This window comes from Kryptolebias marmoratus, linkage group LG1 (genome assembly GCF_001649575.2).
Source record: "Kryptolebias marmoratus isolate JLee-2015 linkage group LG1, ASM164957v2, whole genome shotgun sequence".
Taxonomy (NCBI): Eukaryota; Metazoa; Chordata; class Actinopteri; order Cyprinodontiformes; family Rivulidae; genus Kryptolebias; species Kryptolebias marmoratus.
The window spans coordinates 1,944,917-1,960,517 of NC_051430.1; the positions used below are offsets into that span (position 1 = coordinate 1,944,917).

The 15,601-nt window shown below is 37.3% G+C and overlaps 1 protein-coding gene and 1 long non-coding RNA gene across 2 annotated transcripts in view; one reads left to right on the plus strand and one right to left on the minus strand.

The window, feature by feature from the left end:
- The window catches only part of LOC119617223, a 45,003-nt gene extending 32,249 nt beyond the window's left edge, over positions 1-12,754 (plus strand). The window contains exon 3 of the long non-coding RNA XR_005233446.1: positions 10,787-12,754. This is a non-coding gene — a long non-coding RNA (uncharacterized LOC119617223). The remainder of the gene's footprint in view (positions 1-10,786) is intronic.
- The window catches only part of LOC108245785 (nuclear receptor subfamily 6 group A member 1-A), a 169,973-nt gene that overhangs the window by 134,051 nt on the left and 20,321 nt on the right, over positions 1-15,601 (minus strand). The window contains exon 2 of the mRNA XM_025009776.2: positions 4,902-4,946. Within this exon, the coding sequence (XP_024865544.1) occupies positions 4,902-4,946 (45 nt within the window). The remainder of the gene's footprint in view (positions 1-4,901; positions 4,947-15,601) is intronic.

A 15,601-nucleotide genomic window follows, 5' to 3' on the forward strand; every position in this document is an offset into this window, starting at 1 on the left:
GGTACCAGGTGCCATCAATTTTGAACCTTTTCACAAGATTCTAATTTTCTGATATGATGAATTTGAGATTTTCATTTGTTGTCATTTGTAATCATCAAAATTAAACGAAATAAACATTTGAAATATATGAGTTTGTATGTAATGTATGAATGTAATATACAAGTTTCACTTTTTAAATGGAATTACTGAAATCAATCTACTTTTTCATGATATTCTAATTTTATGACCAGCACCTGTATACTGGATCTATTAAAACAGCATGGCATCATAGTAGAAGAGCTGAACTGACCTGCCTGCAGTCCGAACTTCTCACCAAATGAAAACATTTGGTGCATCATGAAATGAAAAATCCAGCAAATAATACCTAGGACTGTTGAACAGATAGAATTCTACATCAGATAAGAATGAGAACAACAATCCGCTCCAAAAACTCTAGCAGCTGGTCTCCTTAGTTCCTAGATGTTTACGGATGGTTGTTAAAAGAAGAGGGGAAGATTCACAATGGAAAACATGGTCCAAAACCAACTTTTTTGAGAAGTCTTGCTGCCATCAAATTCAAAATGACCAGATTTAGGAAGAAAATTATTTCAATTTATTAGTTTCAACATTTGACATGTTTATTATGTTCTATTGTGAATAAATTTTGGGTTAATGAGTTTTACAAATTACTGCATTCTGTTTTTATGTACAGTTGACACAACTTGCTCAGAATTGTGGTTTTATTAAAGATATTTAAAAAAAAACTGTTCTAGGCTGCACTTGGAAACTATCGCATATCTATAAGTTTAAAAGTAAAAAATAAGCTCCATAATGTCAAAATTATTTTTAAAATTTGAGGAACTTGTACATTAGGAGGACATTATCAACAAATAAAATCAGCAAATGTCTGTTATTGTTTCTCCAGCTGTGAATAAAGATGCATATTGACAGCACAGATACAGTTTACATACAGTTTAGCAGACTTGTGTGTTTGGGCTTGTGGAGTACTCGGTTCACATTTTGGACCGAATATATTTTGGGCTTTGTCATCACACACTGAAGTTATAGGCACTGACACTGGGGACAGTGTGACCCACTTCTCTCTGACCTCGAAACACTCCGCAGGCTGACCTCAAGCCAAACGCTAGTGCAAGTTCTATCAAGTGAGAGAAAAGGAGGACTGTGAATCAAATCGAGGTTAGTCATAAATTATTAAGGGCTAAAATGATTTTTAAAAATAAATAAATAAAAGACAGGGGTCACCACCAGCTCCTGAAACACACTTCAGCTTTCACACCATATTCAGAGAGCAAAAGGAGGGGATACCCAGGGGAGGAAAAAAAGGTAAATGAGAGAAAATGGATACTAGCAGTCTTTTCTTTATTATTAATTTACATATTTCAACTTCACTTCAGTAACATAGTGCCCTAAGGGTCACAGGGAATGTCTCTTTAAAAATGAAAAAAAAAACCTCTGACATTAAAGAACAGAAAGTAAGGTCTGCAGTGCAGTTAATGTTTAACTGCTTTTCTTCATAGCACATAGTAAAATGAAAAGCTGTTGATCTTGAATATCTTTTGGATGCAGACATATGAAGTTAGCCCAGTTATGTGAGGACAAAGGAAATGCATGTGCTGGGCTCAAGCCAAGTAGTTCCATATGGGTGTTGAGTTCACTGGGTCCAGGTGGTATGTGGTAGTAAACATCAGAGATGTTCAGCATAGATCTACTGCCCCCCTATGGTCAAAGTCATACAGTGCATCAGGAGGACTGACTGAATTCAGATTTAAAATAAACAAACAGCTCATCTTTAAAATAGAATTCATATTTTACAGAATGTTATTTCTGATTGCTATATGTATATATTTACCTCTACCAGGCAGGTTATGTTCTTGGTAGTATGTGTCTGTCTGTGTGCGTGTGTGCGTGCACGTATGCTTGTTTGTGCAAGATTACTCAAAAAGTAATGAATGGATTTTAATGATTTTTTTTTAGAAAACGTCAAACATGGCACAAGAAAATAGTGATAAAATTTTGGTGGTGATCGGGTCGAAGTTCAATATCAAAGGTTGAGGTCACAGATCAGGCCGTGCTCTAAACTCTGGAACTGTATAATATAGAAATATAAAACTCCACAGCTGGAGATTGTTATGTTTTCAGTTGTCTCTGTTGGTTTGTTTGTCTGTCTGTTAAAAAGATAATGTAAAAACTAATGAATAGATTTGGATGGCATTTCCAGGAAATGTTTCTGACTCTGTGTGCACAATTGCAGATATAGCACAGGGTCACCTATATGCTTGACCCATAAGATGTCCAGTTGTGTACTTTGACATTTCTTTGTTGAAGGGTTATCAATTTTGAGCCCAGACAAGAAATTGACCACAGACAGACATACAGATGGACAGCACCATACCATAACATGTCCTGTCTTAGCAGGGGCATAAAAAATACATTAAAACTTAAAAAATCTGTTCAGTAGTCCACATAGTGAAGAATCTTTCTGATCTCTCCACTGTGGATGCATTTGTTCTGCTGTTGTTTCACTGCATGAAAACATGAGGATTAGATGTATAAAAATTCCCTTTTACTGTCAAAAATGCTCAGTGCATTGGAAGAAGTTGCAACATGTACTGCAGTTTCTGGAACTAAAAACTTCAGATCTGATGTTTGTGGAAATGTCTGCCTACAGTACTGATAACAGTCAATGAACAAAAAATTCACATCTAGAAATTCATGTTTTATTGCAGTGTTGTTCACTGCTTAGAATGCAAAATTATGTCAGACTTTTTATTTTATATTATCCTGCCAATCAATAATAAGTGATCAATACGGTTGTCTAAAACCACACAATTGTCCCAGTGTAGCTGCTGAATGTTCCTTAATTTTATTCATTTTTCTTCAGTAATGTATAGATAGGATGTGAGCGCTAAACTAGTAGTTTATACCATTGTGGTTGAAGACATAAATTAGACAAAGTAGCTTTAGGTCATAATTTCAGTTTTATATATATTGTCTGTTCAAAATATGCAGCACATTTTTCAATATCTGTATTCAGGTAAAACAACATGCTTTACCAGTGTGCTTTTTTTCTGCATGTATTTGATATTGTGGTAATTGACATAGCTGGTCAGGGTCATATAAATTCCCACACCCAAATTCCCACATGGTTACAGCACTCCCCCAAATGAAAATATTACCAAAGCTATGGTAAAATAATTCATTTCAGGACATTTTTCCTTAAGGAAAAGAAAAAAAAATAAATGCAAGAGTCCATAACCAATTGTCAGTTGTTGGACTGACTAGATATTTGCCCAACCCTACTTTAATTTTTTTTTTTTTAAACCCAGTGGATAACCATTTCCATGTCCAGTTTTTTTTGTTTTATTTGTTTGTTTGTTTTGATATCGAAGTGTATTACTTTTGGAAATTTTCATTAGCTGAAATTTAAAAATAAAAGTTTCAACTCAAAAAGTCCACTATGAGAAACCACATGAAATGGAAGTAATGCAGAGAGAAATTAAAGAAAGTCAGGCAAAGATCATCTGTCCCCAGAACACCATACTGCCATAGATTTGCAGCCCAATGAACCACCAATCAATACTTAGTAGATGTCCCTCTCAAGCAACATAATGAAGTGTTTCATGCTCGGAAAGACAGATTCACACAAAAGCTTGATGAACAGGGTAAAATTCAGACAAAATGTTCTTATTTGAGATATCTAAGTTGACGTTGACATGAGCACAACATTTATTGGCATAGTGTTGAAAACAGCTGTTGCCAACTCAGCTATTTGGCCCCTGACCTGGGTTTTTGGTCACTGAAAGGAGGCTTGTGAATTCCCACCCTTGTCAGAGCATTTACAAGCTTGTGGAGCCTTGCCTCAGCCCCTCTTGACCCCGGTATCACCCTTGCCCAGTGCATGCACCGAAGCATCCTGGGAGCAGCACAGGCCAACAGAGAGGGAGAGAGCAACTATGGCAGCAAGCCCACCTCATCAAGTTTACAACCCAATCAGGCACTGCCTCATAAATCGATGCTTTCTCCTGCAACAAGCTAACAATGCTGCTCATTCAGTGTGTGTGTGCATGTTTAATGGTTCCTCTCCAGCTTCCTTCCACTGCCTAGCGACACAACTCCCTTTTCCTCCGATTTCTCTTTTCTCCTCTTACAGGTTTATATAGGGACAATGTGAAAGCACATGTTGAAGGAGAGCTGCCCACAATTAGGTTAGTGCAGAGTCACAGTGAGGTCAGCTGTTTCTGCACTGTGGATAACCTCCGACCCTCTCCACAGTGCCACCTGGTGCTGGTATGGCACCCAAAGGAGTCTCAAGTGAACTTCGCCTGAACCTGGACCTTAACATTGGACCACTGCTTCACCCCTGGCCTCTGTTCTGAGTTTCCCCTGGGATGAAACAGCATTTCTGACAATTTTGTGCATCGTGTTTTTCATGCCTCTGGTAAAATATAAAATGTTTTTTTGAAAGACATTGTATGCAATATATGAAATAATGCCTACCCATGTAGACAGAGTCAATAATTTTGTTTTCAGGTACATTTTCTTGATGTTTTACTTTTACCTGCTGGGTTTTGATTTAAACTGACACTCAATGTTAAGTTTCAAAACCAACATGCTGCTCAGCAGGCAAGAGAGAGCGTTAATGTTCAATTTATACTTCCTTCTTGTGAATTTGACTAGAAACCAAAACTGGTTTAATTCTTTTATACCATATTTGCACTAGATGGAGCTCTTTCTATAATAATCCTAATTAGCAAAATGGAGTAGATTGTATTTTGACCAGTGATAATGTTAAGGTTAGTGCTGATCTCTGACATATTTAGAACTAATATAGTTTTAAAAAAATCGATTGCCAATTTTTATTCATTAAAAGATAAATTCACTTCCAACAAGTTTGAACTCACCCATGCTGTTGTGTTCAGGCTCCAGGGGAAGGTCACTATACAAATCTGGTGAGAAGGCACACAAAAGGAAATTGTTATTTGTACAAGCATAGTGAAGGCTGACAGAGCCAGGTGCTTAGAGTTCCATGTTCAGTCATTTTTCATGTAGCAATGTAATTTGACTAGGTTTTGAAAGTTCAAAACAGTTTGTATACATTATCCTAGAAACATTTTTGACTCTGACAGTGAGCAAGCAAAACTGCTCCAACATTTATAACCTTTTAATTAGTACAAATGACAATCAGTAAAATATGCTATTAATCTGGCATAAACATTTTTCAAACTCCAGTTTACAGATGAAAACATTCAGTCAGAATGTTGTTTGATTTGAGGCGCTGCACCTAGTCTTTGGTCTCATACTGAGAATGAATGTCTTCAGTAATGTCAGTGTGATCAAAGTGTTAAATGTTTATCATCCTGACACAGAGTTTTGATAATTTAATAAATGTTTAATAATTTTGTACTTGTACAAATCCAGTTTTGACAACTGGATGGATTTGATGAAGCTTTTAGACGGCATGTAGACTAATATGAAGACAGAAGAGGCAAACAATATCAATGTAGCAACAAATTTTCTCACCCCTAATTTGACTTATTTTATATTACTAACCATAGTTATTGCCCATAGCCCAAAGACCAAGTTAGAGCGATAATCTTGCTTTCCAATATTGTGATTTTAATTCAACTTTCAGGAAATAATCATTGAATGTACATCTAAAACTGATAAATATTTAGAGCCAACCCAAGCCAAGATGTTACCAGAAAAAAACTGACCAATAAAAAAAAAACACAAAAACTGATATACTTCAGTCAATTTTACAGATAGTGTTCAACTCTGGTGTAGTAAAAGCTTAAATTAATCCTTAACACATACTCAGATCACTAAGTAACTAAGATCTGTCTTTTAAACTTTGTCTTTAACTATTTTTTTGTTGTTGCTGTTGTTGTTTTGGTTGGCTAGCTGCCAAACCAAACAACCATTGCTTTTGATCAAAACAAAAAATCTATTTAAAATTCCAGAATGTTGAGCAATAAAATAGAAAGATTACCAAGAGGAATTAATACTTTTACAAATAACTGTAGGTTTAGCCTTAAAACAAATTTAACCCGTTAAAATTCTTGTGAACCTAGGAGGAACATGTCTGGTCCCCAAATTAACAGTAAGTCCCCACAAGTTTCTGTCAAGTTTTGGTCCCTATGAGCAAAAACAGTACATAGATGCCAGCAGTTGTGGATGGGCAATATATAAAATGTATTCAATATGTTCTAGTACTAATACTCTGCCAGCCACATGACTCACTGTGGACCTGATGTTGGAGATGAACTTAACCCATACTTAACCTGCTGCTGCATCTCTATATTTCTAATTCTGTTCAGCTACACACTAAATATGGAACTATTAAATTGAATTAAGAGAAATGGACCACACTGTTGGATATTTAATGCTAAGCCTAATGTTTCATCTGACTCCCAATCTGTTTGCTTGATATTAGTTACCCTTTTTGTGCCCGAGCAATATTTTGTCCCCACTTTCATCTCTTGTTTTGCCTTCATCAGCAGCCAGGCCATCTGTGCGGCCACCAAGTAACCACTTCTCACTTACACGGTGCCCGGGGAGCGCCATCACTCATGTCTTGACTGCTTTAGAACGTTAAAGCATCAGTGTATATAAAATCCTCCACCCACACCCTTCTACCTCCGATTTGTGTGAGTGTACCTCCCTGCCATCAACAGCTGTAGACCCCTGACCTGACACACGCCAGCTGCCCCCGTTCCTTCCTTCAGAAAAGCCCTACAGTCAACACCAACATATGTTTTCCCTGGAGAATACACCAACACACACGTGCCTCAGTCATCCTCCTCCTGAACACAGATGAACTTATACTAAGATACTTATACAAATGTGTTTCTTTAACTACACCTCAAAAGAGCTTAATCTGTAGTTATTGCCAACCACTGAAAGGCAAAAGTAGACAATGTTTTTTTCCCTGTATCTGTGTTTGTCTGTCTGTTAACAAAATATCTCATAAATAAGTGGACGGATTTTAATGAAACTTGAAGAAAGGGATATTTCAGATAGTTCAGGTCTTTTGGTTAAAGATATAGTTTATTTTTTTTAAATAAGGTTCTGCAGAAAAGTTTTAAACAATTAATATCTTTCATGTTTGAGATAACAACTTCAGTTTGGATAAAGCATTTAAGTTTGAACAGACTTACGAGTAATGGCTAGTCTGAATGTTGGCAAGACTAAAGGGGATTGCTATCTTCTCAAAAACAGCTCCAATTTCCAAAACATTATAGCAGTTCAGGTAAACAATTTATAAACTTTTAAATCAGTTTTGCAATAAATTGTTATTTAAACAGAATTCTACAGTTCTTTGTGAAAGCGAATTGGGACAGCATCACATAGCTTGCAGCACTTCTGGCATGACTATCCTATTTCTGCTAAATTAACAGTGTAATGCAAAACTGATGGCAATGTAAAAGTTAGTTCCACAAGTTAGTTCACCTACATTACACCAAAAAATATTTTTTCACACAGGTAGAATCTAACTTTTGTCCAGGCTATGTCCTGCCACCCACATCCAATTGAGGTTAAAGTAAATTATGCAGTAAAAGTAAAAGTATTTCCCACACTTTGTCTTTATTGTGATGCAGTTTATAAGCAGATGGCCACTCGTCCTGGGTCTGGTTCTGCTGGAGGTTTCTTTCTGTTAAAAGGGAGTTTTTCCTTTCCACTGTTGCCAATGTGCTGCTCAGGATGGGAGACTGCGATAAAGTAAAGACTCAAAGCAATCTGCTGGCTTCCTTAGATAGATAACTTTTACTAATTGGCTTTTTGTAATGTATGTGTATGTTCTGTACAGTGCCCCAACCTTTGTTGTGACTTGGCGCTATATAAATATACTGAATTGAATTGAAAAATAGATTCTTCATAAAAAAAATTTATTTATGGCAACAACACCACAAAGAATATCAAAGAGATCCATGTAAAAACTCAGTGATTTGAGACTTATGCAAGCCATTAGTGTAGTTACAAAGCTCATGTTCACACCCTTCTGACACTCACAAAAACTGTAACAGGGAAAGAAAATTAAAAACTAAAAGCACTTGGAGAGCACAAACCTCCACAAAGCCCATAGCGTCATTAAAAATAGTCCGATGTGGATCATCACCAATATTTACAATACAATTGTTACTTGTGACAACACAAACATGTCCTGAAATTTTTATCTAAATCTGTTCATTACTTTTTATTTAATCATGCTAACAGACAAACAAACCAACCAACATTACCAAAAACACCTTGGTGACACTGACAAAAAATGCAGCTTAGTGGGGTTTTTTTTTTAGCAGCATGGATATTAAGGCTCTACTCAGACGCTTATTCCATGAAATGGAATGAGGCAGGCTCCAGTGCCAATGAAAATGAGGGACCAAAATTAAAAATCTGATGAAGAGGCAACCTATTTTTCAATATTTTCTCAAAAAATACATTTATTTGCCATGTTTCTCAGATGTCTTGTGAAAACATTCATACTTTTCTCAATATATATCTTGTTACATTACACTTGTTACATACATTTTTTTATTCTGTCTTCCTTTTCTATGCATCACCATTTGTTTTACTGTTTCTAATGAAAACATTAAACCAAAAGGTTTCTTAACAGTTAAAAAACACTATTAAAAATAAAACAGCTGCTAACATTTCATCTTAAAATTACAAAAGAAAACTCCAAACATACGGCTAAAAAAAAATTTGGCAACCACTATAGCTGTGAAAACTACAGAAGAGTTTGAAAGTCTGATTAGAGTGAAACTCCTTTGTTTGCTTTTCACAGAAATGCTGCTCACACTGATGAACACAGGGATAAACGGGGCTGGGGGAAGGGGTTGTGATCACTGGACAGTACAGTCCAATGCATTTTTTGAAATTTCATTTACTCTTTTGTTCTCAGTTCAAACAAATTGACAAGTGTTTCAAATTTTATTTCTTCAGCTTCAAAGTTGACAAATTATCATGTGAACTCAACATTATGTATGTTCCGTTTTAAAAATGAGTAATAGAGACTCGTCTTCTCAGCATGTAGCTGCAAAGACTGCATGGCACAGGAGAAGCTGCCTTAACAACATAGTTTGAGTAATGAGCCACATGGTCCAAGTGTTTGACCTTTTTGAACTGCTGCCACAAAAATAATTTAAAGTGGTGGAAACATCTTCAGTAAAAATCTAACCAGAAAAAGTCATGAGAAATGATTTATATTGGTTCACGAGACAGTTTTCAGCTCAACAAGCTTGCGACATTTAGGATTGTGTGATGTTGTTACACTTCTAATGGATAATAATAGTTTATATCTTTGTGTTATTATGCAGTGGACTAGAGTTACAAATCAAATCCAGCTGCAAAATTATTAGACTGCCAGACAAGTTCAGAATTCCAACTCCTGCCATTATAGTATACACATTTTATGTACATTTAGGCTCTCTTTCAAGATATTTTTGCAACAAAACTTAACCACATTCGTAAGTAGTTAAATTTTATTTACATATTGCCTTTCAAGATAAAAATCACAAGGTCCTTCACACCAAAATAGCTTAAAATCAAATCAAAGCTAAATACAAGCAAAAATAATAACAACCAAAATAAAGTCCTTGTCTAGTAACAGTTAACAGCTGTGATTATTATTTCCTGAAGTGTTCCCTCATTCCTGATTAGGTGGCAAATGAGCAAATTGTGGCAGATTAGCAAAGTTTTGTAACATGTAGAAAAATTTTTCAGTTTCTAAAATTATTGGAAATATAACTTATTAAAGAAAAGCCATATTTATTGATCCTTCAACACAAGGTCAGAGTCTGTGCAAAACTACACTGAGAAGATTGGTTAGTCCTCCAGAAACCATTTTGCAATTTTTTTCTGTTGCTCTCTGGTCAGCACTTACTAATGACATTTCAGAAATCTGAGTTTGATTTCGCTTTAGTTTATACTGCAAGGATTCAATGTTTACTGATAATGGTCCAGCAGCAATAAAAGAATGGAGCGCTCAAGTGTGTGGTCTGTGTCGCTAATCCTCATGACAGCTTATTGACCATTATAGCCTGAGGTTGGAAAGGCTTCCAGCAGCAACCAATACAGCCAGAGCCTGCTTTGCCACAGCCCATTGTGTGCTGACAAAGAAAGGCTGCATCTTTAACCTTTCACCTTTAAAACCTTTGCAACCTCCAGCACAATCAGCTCACCATCAAAAAACACACCATCTTCTGCCCACTCCATCTCACTCTTTGTGGATTGGGACATGCCATGCAAGCTCATTGCAGTGTTTACCACCAGGTTGTTGAATACTGTATCAGCCCAACATCTCTGGCAGTTCAGAATGGCTGAAAGAAGGGGTTACAGGTGTGAAACGATGATGTTCTTTTATCTGTTGGTTCAAAAAGGTTCTAAGTAGTTTGGATGGGATCTGAATGTCACTTAATCACTGCATGTACAGTCAAGCTGCAACTGTCACAGTTCACAAAAGCCAACTATAGCCACTCTTTAAACGCAAGTGCCTAAACAAAGTTCTCAGGTCAGAGGAAATAAGTCGATTTTACACTTAGCAAAAAAAAGCAGGTAGTCATGTAATGATCATGTCTGTTTGTTTCATGCTCAATCTTGCCATGCCAGTAACCTCATTCAGCTCACCTATGACACCTTCCTGATTACCTCTCCCACACCTGGTCCACGCCCTCTATATTCTCCTCCTCTCAACTCCTCCAGTGCCAGATTATCGAATGCAGTGATGAATGTAGTTTTCCAGCATTCTCTGACTGACCTTGTGTGCCTCGACCTTGTTCTCGTTCCTCAGATTCCCCCTGCGCCTTGCCCTTGTCGGACCTCTGCTGGATTACAGATAGATGGACCACGACTTTTGCCTATTTTATGGACCTTTTATGCCCCTTTGGATAAGTCTCTCGCTCTCTTTTTTTTACATTTTATTGTCAATATATAATATTTCATGCATGTTAATGATAAATTATTAACAACATCATAATTCACTAATTTTAAAAATTTAGCTAAACTGCCTTATAAATAATAATACTACAATGCATCTCGAGCAGATGCAGCCCTGCCCTCCTGCTGAAGTCTCGAAGACAAGGAGACATCCAAGAAGCTGTAAATCTTCTGCTTTGCTGTGCAGTCATTATCTTCATTACATAACGTTTGTCCTGTACAACTAATTCATCATTATCATAATTTTCAAACAATATTATGGCGAGTACCCGTACATTTTACTATATTTTTTACCTTAAATTCAAAAAATAAATAAATGTACTTTCACACGTGTTAGGCATGTATTAATGGTAAGAGAATGTTTGAACTGTCTATATACTTATTCTGCAGTGCATTAATAATTAAGGCAGTTGCTAATAGTTAAGTGTTTATGTGAACTCTTCTACAGTGAAGACTATTTATGCTTTATTAAGTATTTGTTAATGTAGACAAAACCCTGAAGGACCACAAGTTATTTTCCACCTGAGGAAATCAGACCCAAATAAGTCAAAATCAAAATCAAACCAGAATGGTACACTCAATACTTATGCTCTACAGTACATTCAGAAATCGCAACATCACATCACACAGAATGGTCAGCACTTTCCAAATAATCACCTATAGATAGTCATTTAAACTGTATATCTTGGAATGTGAAGGGAAATAACACACCAATAAAGAGGAAGAAAATTATTAAATATTAGCTATCTAAAAGTGTAGCATTTATTCAGGAAACACACCTCACTCACGTGGAGCATTTGAAACTCAAAAGGGAATGGGTCTGTCAAGTCCCTTTTTCCCCTCATTTACCTTATGAGCTGTGCTCATAAACAAAAAAATAACGTTCAAACTGAACTCAGTTGAAAAAGATAAGAATGGTATATTCTTGCTCATTGACTGTGTTTTGAATATGAATAGAGTGACATTAATTAACATATATGGCCCCAATCACAACAACCCTGCTTTTTTCAGTGACCTACTCTTAATGCTTGCTGCAGTTCAGGGACACTGCCTTGTTGGGGGTGACTTCAACTTGGTTTTTAACCCAAGTATTGATCATTCATCACCCAAGACACTTACACCATCTAAGACAGCATCGATTTTGAATCACGGCTTAAAAGAAATAGGACTGTGTGATGTCTGGTGCACACTAAACCCTGATATGAAAGATTTCTCTTTCTTCTCTAATGTTCACTTATCTTATTCTAGAATAGATATGTTTTTAGCCCCCCAAACTATGACTAATAGAATAAAGCACTGTTCCTACCTGACTGCTGTACTTTCCGATCATAATTCTATTAAGATGACCTGGTTAATTGATTCTGTGCAATTGCTCCCTTCAAGATGGAGATTCAAAACATTTATGTTGAATCTAGAATTCGAAGCATATATGAACTCCCGAACTGAACTGTTCCTCAAAGCCAACCTGAACCCAGCCTCCAATGCAAATATCTGGGAAACTCTTAAGGCATTTATGAAGGGATGTATCTTATAATACAGTGCATAATTCAAGAGAAAAAAGAAAATAATTGACAAAATTATCTGAAGAAATTAGAGCGCTCAAACATCAGTACTTCAAAACTAAGGGTGTATTCACACCAGGAAAGTCCTTTGGTCCGCTTGTTTGGTCCTGACCAAATGTGGACTTTTTTTTTTTTCCGTTTGGTGTGGTTTGCATACACATTGTGCCTTTTTGTAAGCGGACTATAATTTATAAATAAAGCCACGTGGGTGACAGTCATTGCTCCCATTGGACAGAAAGACGGGGGCAGCGGTTGGAGCACAGAGCACAGACCCGGAAATAAAGATGGAAGTCCTGCGTGCTGTATTTGTTATGTGCACATTCGTTCTGTTGGTACAATTACAGTACCTTTTTGAAATTCAAAAGCAGCTCATTCAATGTCGGTTTAATGACGTTTTACTTCTAATTTTGGAACGGCACCGGCAAATGCGTGCCGCAACTCGAAGAAGACGAGATGCTCTGTGCACTCTGACACACAACATACTAGCAGCAGCATTGGTAAACAGAAGACGACGGATCAGGTATGATGCTTTGCGCGTGCTTTACGTAGTTAGTTCGGTTCAAGTCCGGTCTGTATTCACACCAGAAGCGAACTGTGCCAGAGTTCGTTTGGAAGCAGACCGAGACCACCAAAAAAAGCGGGTCTCGGACCGGTTGTTTGATCAGGCCCCTGAATCTCCTGAATGCTGACTATAAGATTATTTTGAAATTGCTTGCTACTAGATTGGATAGTATTATGCTAAAAATAATACATCCTGACCAAACAAAATTTATCAGGAATAGGCAAAGGTGTGATAATGTCTGCCGTTTATTCCATATCATGGATTCAACACAGATGACAAAGGAGCCCACACTAATAATTTCAATGGGTGCTGAGAAGGCGTTCGACAGGATCGAGCCTACGTTTCTTTTTAAAACACTTTCAGGAATGAATTTTGGTGAAAAGTACATTCACTACAATAAAATGCTTTTTAAAGTCCCTAAAGTTCAAATATTGACTAACGGGGTCCTCTCGGGCGCACTTCTCGCTAGAGTGGTCCAGCAGGGCCATTGCATCTCCCCGTTGTTGTTCTTGCTCGCCATCAAATCATTAGCCCTCGCTATCCAAGCTAATGCTTCCATCTCTGGCATCAAATTCGGTAATTTCAAGCATAAAATTTCACTCTACGCAGACGACATTCTGATCCACTTAACTGAACTAGCTGACTCAGTTCCTCCACTCTTTCAATGTCTCCAAGAATATAATGCAGCTTCAGGATACAAAATAAACTTAACGAAGAGTGAGGTTCTACCTCTAAACACACAGGACTTGGACATCAGAACTCTTGTTGAGCCACTGAAGGTATGTCCCCATGGGTTTAAATACTTGGGCAAGATAAAGTATTTAAAGACAACTATTTAAAACTTCTAGAGAAAATAATGGCCAACACTTAAAGATGGATTGATCTTCCTTCATCCCTAATTGGAAGAGTAAACATAATTAAAATGAATGTGTTGCCTAAGCTTATTTATTTATTCCGATGTATTCCGTTGGGTGTCCCTAAGAGCTTTTTCAGTAGGATTAACAACATTACCTAAAACTTACTACTAAAACTTACTACTCTCCTAGTGCCTTATGACAAAGGGGGCCTGAACCTTCCAAATTAATTGCTTTCTATAGAACAGCATTTATGCAAAGCAACCACGCTAATTAGTATCCCTTTCTCAGGCACAAAGAAAAACCTTTCCTCAATTACAAAAAGTCCCATAATCTTGAATACTTTTCAGGCATGGCAGGAATCCTGTGCTTTGCTGGGATTAGATATCTCACTGCTGAGAAAGACCCCCCTGGGGAATAATCCCAACATCCCTAACCCCCCTGCTGATGGAAATTTAAAGAAATGGGCTCACAGTTAAATTATGTTCCATTACTCAAATTAATAGAAAGCGATCTCACCAGTAGAGAACTCTCCCTTTCTCACTCATGGGATGGGAGTCTGCTGTTAAGATATAGTTTATTTTAGGGGGAAGCATCATTTTAAGTCATTTTGAGAATATATTTGATGGAAACTTTTTTGTGCCTTTTTATGTTCTAGAAGAATCATATGGCATTGAAAAACATAAGAGCTTTGAATATCCTCAAATAAAATCTATTATCCAGTCCAAATTTAAGATTAAACAGAAAAACATAGAACTTCCTCCAGTAATAACTAGCCTCCTTAAATTACAACCTCCAAAGTTACTCTCAAAAACCTACATAAAACTTTTTGAGGTGGATTTTACTACCTCACTTCCTGTCAGTAAATGAGATGTTGTTTTATCTACTGGTACAGATCCTAACTTTTGGAGTGACATTTGTTTAAATGCTTTTAAAATGACCCAAAATGCCAACCTTCAGCTAATACAATATACTGTAAAATCCTTCATAGAATTCACTACACAGAACAAAGGATGTTCCAAATGGGTTTCTCACTTTCCAACATGAGCACAAACTGCATGGAAGATCTACCTGATAACTATCTACATGCTCTCTGGCACTGCCCACCTGTGTATGGGTTTTGGATAAAAGTTTGTGAAGACTTATCAACATGCCTAGAGTACAGAGTTCCAGTCTGTCCCTCACTTTGTCTTCTTGGAGATGTCACAAAAATGGACTTGGAAACATATAGGTGTCACACCCTCCTTGCAGTTCTGGGTATCGCAAAAAAAGTGATACTCAAGAACTTGAAGAACAAAATGTTTAAATATAACTTTCTTTTAAAAAATTGTTAACAGATTTTGTTTCCATGGAGAGAATGTCTGCTTGTAAGAAAGAACAACAGAAGGAATTTGAATTGATTTGGTCTCCAATTATTAAATACATCACTTAGTGGTGTGCAGGGTGTTGTCTTGCTGCCTTGGCATCGGGGACTGTGGGGTAGGGGGTGCTGGCGCCAGAGTGGTGCTGTCCGTGGGAGGACTGGGCATTGGGTGCTTCCCTGGGGTGGCGGTGGGTCTAGCGTGGAGGTGTTGGTGGTGGGGTCTGGGTTTTGTGGCTGCCGGCATCGAGGTGGGGTTGGGCCGTGGGCCACTATGCCCTCTTGCCTGGCCTGCTGCCGCTCCTGGCTGGTGGGGGTGGGTCCGGGTCCC